Here is a 13791-nt window from a genome sequence, read left to right on the forward strand (position 1 = left end):
ACAACATGTAATGCTGACCATGATATACACATATATACGGGTAATTTAAAGATGTATTGCTTATTGATACAGATCTATAAATGAGCCGCATCAGTTGAAAATGTTTTTTGTTTACTTTTGCGGCAAGTATAGCTCCAGAGCAGCCTGTCCGCTTTAACCCATTTATTCCTAGTGGACTATCCCATCGTTCTAAATTGGATCAATTTATTTCCAAAATTAGGGGTGTCTAGTATATTTATTTATATATTTAGAATGTTTCTAACAGAAATTCCTTTAAGCAAACAGCGCAGAATGACGAGACGCCGCATTATGCGGCGTCTCATCTTGGTCTATGCTGTTTGCCAAGGCCTTTTTTATTAACGCTGGGCATAAATGTGTTAATGTCACGCAAGGTTGCGTGGTCTCATTAGCGGACACGGTAGCCTCTGACTAGACTGATCTCAAGCTATACATGGCGCTTATGACATAAGACCCATTTTCGCTCCCATGTATTGTTATCATAATAATTTACATCACATGATATCTTCTTTGATATGTCTCACCGATATAGGCCCAAAAACTGCAAAGAACTATTAAGAGTTGAGAAACACGATTAAACTAGTATGTTCTGTGTACATGTATATGAAACACGATGACATTGTCTTTTATAGATCAATATTATATCATCTTCACTAATAGATGATTATTCGAAGAAAGTGACCACTGTATTTAAACAAAACGTCAATATTTGATATTATTTTCATAATACTTTATAAAATATGTTATTGTATTGCGAAACAGGTTATTTTTTAAATATTTTCTGCAAGTTTACTTTTTTTGTTACAAAAAATACATAAAACACGCAAGTTATGGATGACTTCCCCGGTTATGAGTTCAACTTTATTTATTATTCATATCGTATATTAAACACTTGTGAAAGTAATTCGCACAATAAGATATAAGTTCTAATATATACCTTATTTTGCGGCTGCCTTCCGGTTACTAAAATGCCATAAGGCTCGAGGTTGGGAATACATTTTGTTAATGAGCCTCGCTTTGAGAATACGGGGCTGAGTGCATGCGCGTAAAGTGTCAACCCAGATAAGCCTGTGCAGTCCTCACAGGCTAATTAGAGACAACACTTTCCACTTATATGGTATTTTTCGTTTAAATGAAGTTACTTCTCGGCGAAAATTAAGTTTAAGCGGAAAGTCTTGTCCCTGATAAGCCTTTGCGGACTGAACAGACTTATTTGGGACAGTCAAATTCGAATCACATATACTTATACTCATACATGCGTAAATTCAGTAGGATGGGTACAGTAGTTTGAATGGGTGTGAGCTATTTAACTCACAGTATACACTTATTTCATGGATGCGCGGTGAACAGTCAAAACTGTTTCCCAATGTATCAGGGATGACTTTGGTACTGTTGCCCGAGGCCGATAGGCCGAGGGCAACAGTTCCAAATGTCAGCCCTGATACCGAGGGACAACAGTTTTGACTGTTCACCGCGCATCCATGAAATAAGTGTTTTATTACCTGATCAAATTTCCAACATAGAAATAACAGCAAACTAAATTTTTATTTACACACAACAGTAATCGATAAAATAAATAATTTTGACTGTTTAACTGTAAAATGACGTCAATTTTTCGACAGTTCAACAGTTCAAACTGTTGACCGGTCCACAGTTCGATATTCACCGGTAACAGTTTAAAACATTTCAAATTACTTTTTCGACGAGGAAATAGCAAAAAATAATTAATTATCATTTGTATAAGACATCAGGTAATAATATCATATTATGCCTATAACGTAATGACGCGGAAATAAAATAGGATTTTCTAATTTTTCGGTACTTACCGGTATTACATCTTTTTGCGCTCTTGTTTCACTAACTTTTATTACAAGACGAATACGGTGGTTTAAAATAGGTAGAACCATTTTTATGCTTCCCCAAATTTTTTTTGGGGGGAGCATATAGTCGCCGCTTCGTCTGTCCGTCCGTCCGTCTGTCCGTCCGTGCACAATTTTTGTCCGGGCTATTTCTCAGCAACTAATGACATGAATTCAATTAAACTTTATGGGAAGCTTCACTACCAAGAGGAGATGTGCATATTATCAGCGGGTTCTGGTCCGATGATTTTTCACAGAGTTATGGCCCTTTGATATTGTCCATTAACTGTACATATAGTGCAATTCTTGTCCGGGCTATTTCTCAGCAATAAATGACCGGAATTCAATTAAACTTTATGGGAAGCTTCACTACCAAGAGGAGATGTGCATATTATCAGCCGGTTCTCGTCGGATGATTTTTCACAGAGTTATGGCCCTTTGAAATTTTCCATTAACTGTACATATAGTGCAATTCTTGTCCGGGCTATTTCTCAGCAACTAAAGACCAGAATTCAATGACACTTTATGGGAAGCTTCACTACCAACAGGAGATGTGCATATTATCAGCCGGTTCTCGTCGGATGATTTTTCACAGAGTTATGGCCCTTTGAAATTTTCCATTGTACATATAGTGCAATTCTTGTCCAGGCTATTTCTCAGCAACTTATTAAGGGAATTCAATGAAACTTTATGGGAAGCTTCACTACCAAGAGGAGATGTGCATATTATCAGCCGGTTCTCGTCGAATGATTTTTCACAGATTTATGGCCCTTTGAAATTTTCCATTGTACATATAGTGCAATTCTTTTCCGATCTATTTCTCAGCAACTTATTAAGGGAATTCAATGAAACTTTATGGGAAGCTTCACTACCAACAGGAGATGTGCATATTATCAGCCGGTTATGGTCGGATGATTTTTCTCAGAGTTATGGCCCTTTCAAATTTTCTATAAACTCTACATATAGTGCAATTCTTGTCCGGGCTATTTCTCCCCAACTACTGACTGGAATACAATGAAGCTTTATGGGAAGCTTAACTACATTGAGGAGATGCGCATGTTATTAGTGGGTTCTGGTTAGATGATTTATTTAGAGAGTTATTGCCCTTTGAAATTTTTAAGTTGCTAAACCATCCATCGTATTATTTTGTCCAAAGTTATGCCCCTCAAGACGTTTCCTTTTATCTGAATATATAGTGCAATATTGTGACAAAAAAAACTTTGAGGAGCATCACCCGTCTCCGACGGTTTCTTGTTGTCGGATGTTATCGGAAAAATTACGCGGATATTATACTTGTTAGTCCTCATAGATGAGTTATTTAAAGATGTTTTGTTTTAATACAGATCTATAAATCAGTCGCGTCATTAGACATTTGGTTTTATCCCATATGCGGTCAGCGAAGCTCCAGCCCAGCCTGCGCATTTTCGCAAGGAGCTACTCTCTCCGCTATAAAGTCACCAAATATTGTTAGCGGCAGGGTAGCCCCTGACCAAAGTGCGCGAATGCGGAGACAGGTCTAGTGCTGCTCTAGCCGCATATGACATAAAACCCATTTTCGCGTGACATGACAAAATGACAAACTGTGTAGTTGTAATTATATGCCTCGCATTATATGGTCTTTGATATATGTATTACCGGAAAAGGCCCATAAACTGTGAGTGGGACTATTAAGAATTTAGTACCGCTCTCAACTTGGTTTTTTTCTGTACATGTATATGGGCCACATAACCTCATCGTTATTTATAGATTAATGATATGCCATCTTTATTTATAAATATTTTTCGAATACATCGTGATGTTAACGATTGCGAGCCACATTACTTAAACAAAACGTCAATATTTGGTGTTAAATTAACCGCATTATTCTTTATAATATATGTTGTTGTACTGCGTAACATGTAATGCTGAACATTATATACACATATACGGGTAATTTAAAGATGTATTGCTTATTGATACAAATCTATAAATAAGCCGCATCAGGCGAAAATGATTTTTGTTTACTTTTGCGGCATGTATAGCTCCAGTGCAGCCTGTCCGCTTTAACCCATTTATTCCTAGTGGACTATCCCATCGTTCTAAATTGGATCAATTTATTTCCAAAATTAGAGGTGTCTAGTATATTTATTTCTATATTTAGAAGATTTCTTACAGAAATTCCTTTATGCAAACAGCGCAGAATGACGAGACGCCGCATTATGGGTCTATGCTGTTTGCCAAGGCCTTTTTTCTAGACGTTAGGCATAAATGTGTTAATGTCACGCAAGGTTGCGTGGTCTCATTAGCGGACACGGTAGCCTCTGACTAGACTGATCTCAAGCTATAAATGGCGCTTATGACATAAGACCCATTTTCGCTCCCATGTATTGTTATCATAATAATTTACATCACATGATATCTTCTTTGATATATGTCTCACCGGTATAGGCCCCAAAAAATACGAGGGACTACTAAGAGTTGAGAAACACGATTAACCTAGTATGTTCTGTGTACATGTATATGAAACACGATAACATTGTCTTTTATAGATCAATATTATATCATCTTCATTAATAGATGATTATTCGAAGAAAGTGACCACTGTATTTAAACACAACGTCAATATTTGATATTATTTTCATAATACTTTATAAAATATGTTGTTGTATTGCGAAACGTGTAATTTTTTATATATTTTCTGCAAGTTAGTTTACTTTTTTGTTCCAAAAATATTTTATACACGCAAATTATGGATGACTTCCCCGTTTAGTAGTTCAACTTTATTTATTATTCAAATCGTATATTAAACACTTGGTGAAAGTAATCCGCACAATATGATATAAGTTCTAATATATATATATATATATATATATATATATATATATATATATATATATATATATATATATATTAGAACTTATATCTTATTGTATATTGTATATTGTATATATATATATATTTGGCTGCCTTCCGGTCACTAGAATGCCATGAGGCTCGAGGTTGGGTATACATTTTGTGAATGAGCCTGGCTCTGTGAATACGGGGCTGAATGCATGCGCGTAAAGTGTCATCCCAGATAAGCCTGTGCAGTCCTCACTGGCTAATTAGAGACAAAACTTTCCACTTTTATGGAATTTTTTGTTTAAATGAAGTCCCTTCGCAGCGAAAATTATGTTTAAGCGGAAAGTCTGGTACCTGCACATACATATTTGGGATGCCGCTTTACGCGCATGCGTTGACCCGATTTCCCCAGACCGAGACTCATTGTCTTAATACAATTCAGGCACTCTCAAAGGTGCGTTCGAAGCTGAGGAAGTTTTTGTCTGATGTCAATCTTGACCCGGATATCCAACGCGCTCTAAACCAGATGGTTTCCAAGGGGATGGCGTGCTGTAGAAAGTTCAAGGACACGATGGCAGAAGAAGGCGCGGTCATTTTGTTCCAGAAAGAACTACTTATATCAGCCGTTGGTCCCAGTGACGTCAACGTAAGAGACATGCAGACGGCTTTTGACGAGATCTGCCGAAAACTGATAGATGTGCGCGACGACGGGCTGGCATGGCAAACGGACGTTCATGGGCTTATCGAGTTGTGCAGGGGACGAATTAAACAAGATGGCGAGAGCTTAGTGTGTGGCCAATTGAGTGAGGAAAACATACTGACGGAAATCGAAGGTATTGATCTAGAGACTGCCACAAATTACTCGGAAGTCGAAACCATGAACCAGGACGCGACGAGACTGGATCAAGGTGCCAGAGAGCTTGAACGACAGAGCGTAAAGAAGAAGGATACGGGAATCGGGGGAATTGTGATGTCCGTTGTTGGAGCCGTCTTAGCGCCAATTACAGGTAAACCTTTTCATTTGGTTAGATTTAGAGTACTATACTTTCTAAGCTATTATATAAAAAGGTGATACAGCATATTTATTTTTTCACATGAATTCCTAAACAACATCAACATCAATAAACCCGTTAAAACTGGATTTTCGGTTAGACGAAACTTCCTTTACACGAAAAATAACAGTGTCGCACCAGATTAGACTATGCAGCAAATACCGGCTAATCCGGGACGACACTATCCGCTTGTATGCAATTATCGTCTAGAGTAAGTCTCTTGTCAACGGAAACTCCATATTTTGGCGTAAAGTGTCCTCCCTGATAAGCCTGTGCGGACTCCACATGCTTTACGGATACTACACTTACCGGTAACTCACTTGCATTTAGCCCAATTTTCCAAAAACGAGTTTTATATATAAAAGACTGCGTGATTTTAGGCGGCCTAAGCCTAGCGCTCACAGCTGGAGGAGGCGTCCTAGCGGCGGGGGATCTCAAAGACGAGGCCGGATGTAGGAGCCAGGCGGAGCAGATGCGCAGCCAGGCTCAAGACAAGCGGAAGAATGCACGGGAGCTGGAGAAGAAGGCCAAATCTCCTATCTTCATGAAGAATATTCTTGCGGAACAAATCGGTTTCCTCCGTTCTAAGAAAGGTTCTTATTAAATTAATTCAATAAAAATGATAACTTGTACCTGTGTCTTCGGTTTACAGTTGTATACTTTTTATCCATGCTCACTTATGCCAGGATGGGAATACATGTTTTATTTGTTTAACACGCTTTTAGGCAACAAAACAAATCCCATTATAAATTACCCGCGAAAAAACTATAAAGCAGTTATAACAGGTATCATTAATAATACAAATCGTTGATTTACAAGTGAAAAAAAGACAATTCTTGCGCTTTGCTTAATTTTGCTTTGCTTTGTTATTACACAAAGTAGCGTAACTTCCTGGTCTGTGTCGCATGTTTTTTTTTTATCACATTACATTCAACCATAATTGATGAAACACAATAGGATATTTCCCGGAACAATAGGTTGTTTCACTCCAATAAGGAAGATAAACTTTACTACTGATCAAGTGATTACGGTGTCTCAACATCTAAATAAGCCAACACATCACTATGACTAATTGTATCAAGTTAAATGTAATGCAAACTAGCTTAATCGACTACGTAAGCAGCTGGTGATCATATGAGTCGCGTGCTGAGAAAACTGGGCATAATACATGTGCGTAAAGTGTCGTCCCAGATTAGCCTGTGCAGTGCGCACAGGCTAATCAGGGACGACACTTTCCGCTTTTATGACACTTTTTCGTTTAAATGAAGTCTCTTCTTAGCAAAAATCCAATTAAGGCGGAAAGTGTCGTCCCTGATTAGCCTGTGCGGACTGCACAGGCTAATCTGGGAAGACACTTTACGCACATGCATTATGCCCAGTTTTCTCAGAATACGACTCATATAAATTAGCAATCGCGGTCAAGTTGATCGAGGCAAGGCTATGATGCAAGTATCAGTTTATGAAGATTATTTTGAATGGTAGATAATGAATAAAAGGAAAACAGAAGACGATATTTTTTCATCAAATTATATTGATTTTCATTTTAACGTATGCAATATTGTTATGTGCAAATCGATGCATCAACATGGAGTTGAATATATTCAATGTATACAAACATTATTATCATATGTACATTGGCTGGTGTTTTTTGTGTGTTTTTTACATCGTTTATTCACCTCCATACATTACAAATTGTATTGTTAGTAGAAATTTTAGTTTGTTAGTATATAATACAGTTCTTTAAAATAGAGTTCTTTTTAACAATTCAACTTGGTTGCTATAACAGAGGTAAATAAAATCTATGCATTCCATTATACAAACATACAGTTCACACACACACAAAGATACATACGCAAATGGCATGTTATGATACAAAAAAGAAAGAAATATGTTTGGACTTCAGTCAATTATAGACTTTAATCAAACGTTTGGACTTCAGACAATTATAAACATGAATCAAACGACCATGGCATTAAATATTTTATGCAAACAACAATAAGATTATTTTATTGATCTATTAAAAGTTTTACAATTAACCAGTTTAGTATTTCCTTTTCTTGATTTTTTGTTTCGATTGAATTTCCCATGCTACGCAAATATAGTTATTTAGCCCCGTTATTGAATGAAATAGACCATTTCTCTTGCATACAAAAATATACTTTTTAATTTCTAAGATAAGAATATGAATGTCAGTCATGTTTATACTTGTACACCCAAATAAAATTGTTTGACACGAAATCTCAGGACATTTTTGCCACGTTATGTGATCTTAAAAATTCTACAACATAGTTTACAATTCTCTTTGTAAAAAAACAGTCCCATAATAAATGTAATAGGATTTCTTCATTTTTATTTCAGAAGGAACATAAATTGTCATGAACAATGTTCATTTTAAATAACAAAGATTAGTTTAAACCTATTTATTTTAGCTCGATTGCGTCGAAAGCCTTAGGCTTATATAAACGCTCTCGAGTCCGTTTCCTGGGCCTAGAACCAGTACTTGGTGTCTTTGGGGTAGATCTAAAGAACGCTCCCACGGTGGGGATCGAACCCGTGACCTCCCGGTCGCAAGGCGGACACCATATCCATTACACCACGGCGACCTTATAACAAAGATTGAGTGCCTAGGATTCTGTGAACAATTCTTGTCTGGAACCACTGGGTGTATGTGTCTCTATATATATTTAAAACAAGTGCATGCACTTTTGTCCATTCAACGTTATTAAAAAGTGTATTCCATTTTGAATGGCAAGTGGGAACATCTGTATTATAGCTCAAACATTTATAAACAAGTTTGTTTTTATTATACCCAAGTACTATGCTATTCAAGTAGAATGATATAAATGCACATTGTATACTGTATTAGACTTTTTTTATAAATGGAAGTCCTGATAATCTGACAAATGCCTTCACAGTTCTGATTAAACCTTCATAAAATAGGCTGGTGTGTTTTGTCACAAACTATTGTGATAAAAATGATAGGCTTCCTAATTTGTATTACTACGACGCGCTGAAAACATTTGGTAAATGACATTGTGGTTAGCCACGTGATTATGCTGGTCCCTTTCAGACCAGTTCGAACAGAGTATCGCGTCCCTACAAAGCATGACAATCAGCCTGAATGAATTTATTCTGGAAATCAACCATGCTCTCGACGTTTTTCAGGTGAGAATACAGTAATTATGGCATATATAAAGACGACAAGTATCAATATAACTATTAAATGTTATAGGTGTCCTTTAAAAAAAATATTTATGTGAAAACAAGAGTACAGGTTCACAAGCGACATGAATTACATTTGACGCGACTTAAAACTGTCCACGTGTATAGACAATCCCAGAATCGATAATATGGGCGCCGCCATATTGGCTATCACGTAACCCGCGATTGAAAACGGTACTGAAGAATTTGACAGATTACAACGTTATCATAGTGTACACCCGCTTTATTCCGATAAACAGTACTTTATGACTTCGCACATTGGGATTGAAAACAAGTGAAACACGAAACCAAGTGTCGATATGTATCACATCGACGTAAATCAATATAATTTAAATAAAAAATATACACGATAGATTCATAAAATATGTGTCTCTGCAACAATATTCAGTGACAACACGTAATGTTTAAGGCCGAGTTGGCATTTTTAATCATACCTTTCAGTAATGCCTTTGTATAAAATTTAATTATTTCTTTATGAAATAAAATTATACAAGCATAATTATAAAGGTATAGAAATATCTAAAGTGAAAAGTAAACGTTGTGATTTTAGCGTAAATAGTGCCGGAGATATTAACAAAGATCTATCAATATATAAAGATTGGAAACATCCATTCAGACCATATTTGTTGGATAGATCTTTGATATTAATTAGATAGATTTAAGATCGATGTAGACAATTAAATTGATATCTGCCTTTTTTAAGCCTATATTATTTCTTATTAAATGTCGTACTTTCTATACTTTCCGGAGATATTCATTAAGAAACGTTGTAAGATTAAAGACTTAGGACGACTTCTTTAATTGAATAATACCTCTCTTTGTTTGTCTAAACAGTTACCATTCCGCTATTAATATTTCTCTTGTGTCATTTTAAAGGTAATATACAAATCTATAGCCGAAATGAAGTTTGTGATTCTAAAATTGTTTCGTAAATCTTTGTTATCGAAACTCTGTAAGATTTTCAGGTAGAGATTTTTTTAAATTAAAATAATGTATCTAATTTAGTCTAAAACTAAAGTGGTTTTTAGCAATCTTTTATTTAAAAATCGCTCTCAAGCTAATACAAAAATAACATGCCGGAAATGAATTTTGTTATTTAAATGAACAAGTATCGGAGTTATTCGCTTGCAAAACTGTGTAAGATGTCAGGATATGTCATACTTTTTTTTATTGAAAAGGACATATCAGATTTTGTCTACAACTTTCTTATATTATTATTTAAATAACGTTTTACATGTTGCCTGAAATATTATTAAATTTTCTTAATAACATCTTAATTCACGATTGAAATGTTCAACATGAAAAGTAATGAGCCTTAAATAAACTTAAATAGTTCCAATTGTGTTCTCTAGATTTCCTAAACGTATGTCTTTATTAAATGTTCGTAAAACAGTCTAAATTTACGCTTAAAAAATAAAAACACGCACAAATTAAGTGATTTACTTTTCTTTAATTACGGATTATAAATGACAGCAACATACATCTCTTGAAAAAAAACATCAGCGATAAAGGCGCGAACGAATTCGCTCAATGGGAGGCGATGTTCCAAGTGTGGATTAAAAGCGTTTATGGGTTTGCCCGTGACACCACATGTCTGCACATGTGTTGATACCGAAATTTAGATAAGATATCACGCGTCACCTTTAAATAACATGTTAAATGACAATCAAGACCTTATTCATGTCAGGGACCTACACAAATAGGTCCATGTCCATGCTGTGTGTTATTACTCTTAAACGAATGCAGATGAACCTTATTTCTACTGATTACGTAATTTATATTAATAAAAAAAAACACGAACTATTATGTGGTTGTCAGATCGATAACAGAAACTCTTTAAATCCTCAAATATATTTTATAAACCCGTTTCGCTTCCTTGTTTTGCGTAGGGACCTATACACACATATATAGGTCCATGTTTAGGACGACTTCTTTAATTGATTTCTTCAGTACCGTTTTGGAGGCGCGCGAGAGTATTCAGGGGCGAGTAATCCGGGAAGGTATCGATTTCTGGGATTGTCTATACGAGCCATAATACGTACGACAGGAGGCATCTCAGCTAAAAACAAAAGCACCGCATAACGGGTGCTCGGCTGCGAGAGCTTGTCAGATTTTTTTTAGAGGTCAAAGTGACCTTGACCTTTGACCTAGTGATCCAAAAAATGGGTGTGGCGTGTAGAACTCATCAAGGTGCATCTACATATGAAGTTTCAAAGTTGTAGGTGGAAGGACCATGATTTTAGAGCCAATGTAAAGGTTTTAGCACGACGCCTACGGCGGACGGCTGACGGCGGACGGCGGACGACACGACGAGCTGGCTATGACAATACCTCGGGTTTTCTCCGAAAACAGCCGAGCTAAATATTACATTATCTTTTTTTTATTTTTTTTATTCAATATCATACATACAATGTAAACATGTATATGATCATACAACATAGTGTTTGTACAAAGCAATAAAGTTCAGACATGTTATACAAGATATGCTAATATATATTTTTTTAGAGAGAAAAGAAAAGAACAACAGAGGGATAGTTATGAAAAACTAAAGTTATGAAGATGAGTTGTATAAAGTCGAAAGAAAGCATACTGGACTTGTGTGTTTTATTGTAAATTCACAATGATCTTGTCAGATTGAAAAATAAAAATAAAAAAAATAAAAAAAACTATTTTAGAAAGATAAACTGAAATTAGAGTGAAATGTATATAAGTGGACAAAACATTATGAGAATTTAATCCGATTCCATTTTTGTTCAAAGATTTGTAATGTGTCATTACTGAGGGCTATTTCTTTCTCAATCTAGATTTTTAGTTTAAGACTATGGACAAAACAATTAAAATTTGGTACTTGTTTTTTGTACTTCATGTTAAAGATAAAATATTTCATCAATATAACAATATTACATTATCTTAGTTTAGCATACAATCATTATCTTCAATTACCATATCCACTTCCGCGTTAGTACGCTGGCGATGGTATATGATATGCAATGTTTTTAACTAATTGTGTCTTGTCCTGAGAAAACTGGGCAAAATGCATGTGCGTAAAGTGTCGTCCCAGATTAGCCTGTGCAGTCCGTTTTTTTGTAAAAAGGGACTTCCTTTAAACGAAAAATACCATTAAAGCGGAAAGTGTCGTCCCTGATTAGCCTGTGCGGACTGCACAGGCTAATCTGGGACGACACTTTACGCACATGCATTAAGCCCAGTTTTCTCAGAACGCGACTCAATTGATCTACTACGTAGGTGCTGGACACAGTGTTCAAAGACGTTCTTCTCGAATCAAAGTCCTTTAAGATCGTGCAGAACGCACTGAAGAGGAATCCTGCCAGGGTTGCCGAGAGGGCCCAGGGACAGCTTAGGGATCTCCAGGTAGGCGCCGGTATTACATATAGTATAACAGAATTAACACATATTGTATCACTGATAATATACATATATAATAGCATAAAGTGTTGCATATATCATAACATATAGTGTCAACTTTATTGTAATTTTATAACATATAGTGAAACATATTTAATCACATATATTATCATAGTTATTATCACATATATTATAACACATAATATCACATATAATTATCTACATTTATTCTAGAAACACTTTAATTTAATATTTATAAGTATTGTACATGCTATTTTAGCACAATATTGTATACACGTTTTTTATAAACAATACCTTAAATTATTATCTTTTCACATATTTTGGCATGTATTGAAGTTTCATTAAATGATTTATATTGATAAATGTAAAAATTGGATATTAAAACCTCCAGTAAAAAGCAAGAATACATAAGAGAAAGAAAAAAAGGCAACCCTCAACTGGGCTCGAACCACTGACCCTAGGAGTAAAAGTCTAACGCTTAGACCATACGGCTATCCGAGCTCATATGAGTGATGAATTGTATTCGTTATATATTACATTAGATTAGATTTTGATTACAAAATGGTTTAATCCTGATGAAGGTCTTTGACCGAAACGTTGAGGGAATAGATATTTAAAAACAATGAAGTTGTTTCTCTGCTTTCTTTATTTATTTATTCGTTATATAAGCAATCCTCGTAGTATCACAAAATATAACGACAACAACAGGACTCTCCAAATTATAAAATCGTTTTGCGTTGCAACGCTTTATAATTTTCTGTTTTTTTAAATCGCCAAAAGATGCCTATAATGGATATTTTAGAGCATAGTAAATGTTCAGTATTACTGTGTCCTCACAAATATTATAACTACAGCGAAAGTTTTGCAAATCAAAACCTTTTTTTTTTAATTTTGTCAATTTACCCAAACGTTAAAAGGCCCCTTTAAATGCAACTCATCTCGATCAGGAAACAACAGAAATATAGGAACTGTACGTACGGACAAATATAATTCCGTCATTATCCCCTTGGCTAGATTACGGTTTTCTACTATAATTGTGCTAAATGACGATCTCCACAATTGTTTGTACAAACTAATTTATGTTGTTCACATGAATGAAAATTTTCCGTGTAATCAATGATCGATGATTTAAAATATTGAATTGACCAAACTATTCGATTTACCTACAAAACAGCAGACTTTGGGTAGAGCAATGCGAATGCTTGCTTTTAATGTTCTTGTAGATATAACATTTTATTATGTAGATTGGTAGTTGCAATATATCGATTAGTACTGATGTTTTAGTTTTATTGCGTAAATTGGAAGTTATGTTTTAGTCTTTGTTTTTATTTTATAAACTTAACGGCAAATAATAAATCTCTTTCGCGTATTAGACTCATGAAACAAAATGCACGCCATACATGCATCTCGCGTGATTAAAGTGAACAAAGTCG

At 35.3% G+C, this 13791-nt stretch overlaps 2 protein-coding genes across 6 annotated transcripts in view; one reads left to right on the forward strand and one right to left on the reverse strand.

The window, feature by feature from the left end:
* Positions 1-13791, reverse strand: part of LOC127873620 (apical junction molecule-like) — a 176048-nt gene that overhangs the window by 132386 nt on the left and 29871 nt on the right. The gene's annotated exons all lie outside the window — the stretch shown is intronic.
* The window catches only part of LOC127873623 (uncharacterized), a 56837-nt gene that overhangs the window by 1180 nt on the left and 41866 nt on the right, over positions 1-13791 (forward strand). For 2 of the 5 annotated variants that reach the window (XM_052417509.1, XM_052417508.1), the window contains exons 2-3: positions 5140-5704; positions 6130-6342. The exons of 1 other annotated variant lie outside the window; for it this stretch is intronic. In XM_052417509.1, coding sequence (XP_052273469.1) covers positions 5140-5704; positions 6130-6342 — 778 coding nt within the window. Of the gene's footprint in view, positions 1-5139; positions 5705-6129; positions 6343-8819; positions 8915-12217; positions 12344-13791 lie in introns of all 5 variants that reach the window. 2 more of the 5 variants (XM_052417510.1, XM_052417507.1) reach the window with 2 other exon arrangements.

This window comes from Dreissena polymorpha, chromosome 3 (assembly GCF_020536995.1).
Source record: "Dreissena polymorpha isolate Duluth1 chromosome 3, UMN_Dpol_1.0, whole genome shotgun sequence".
In the NCBI taxonomy this organism is placed as follows: Eukaryota; Metazoa; Mollusca; class Bivalvia; order Myida; family Dreissenidae; genus Dreissena; species Dreissena polymorpha.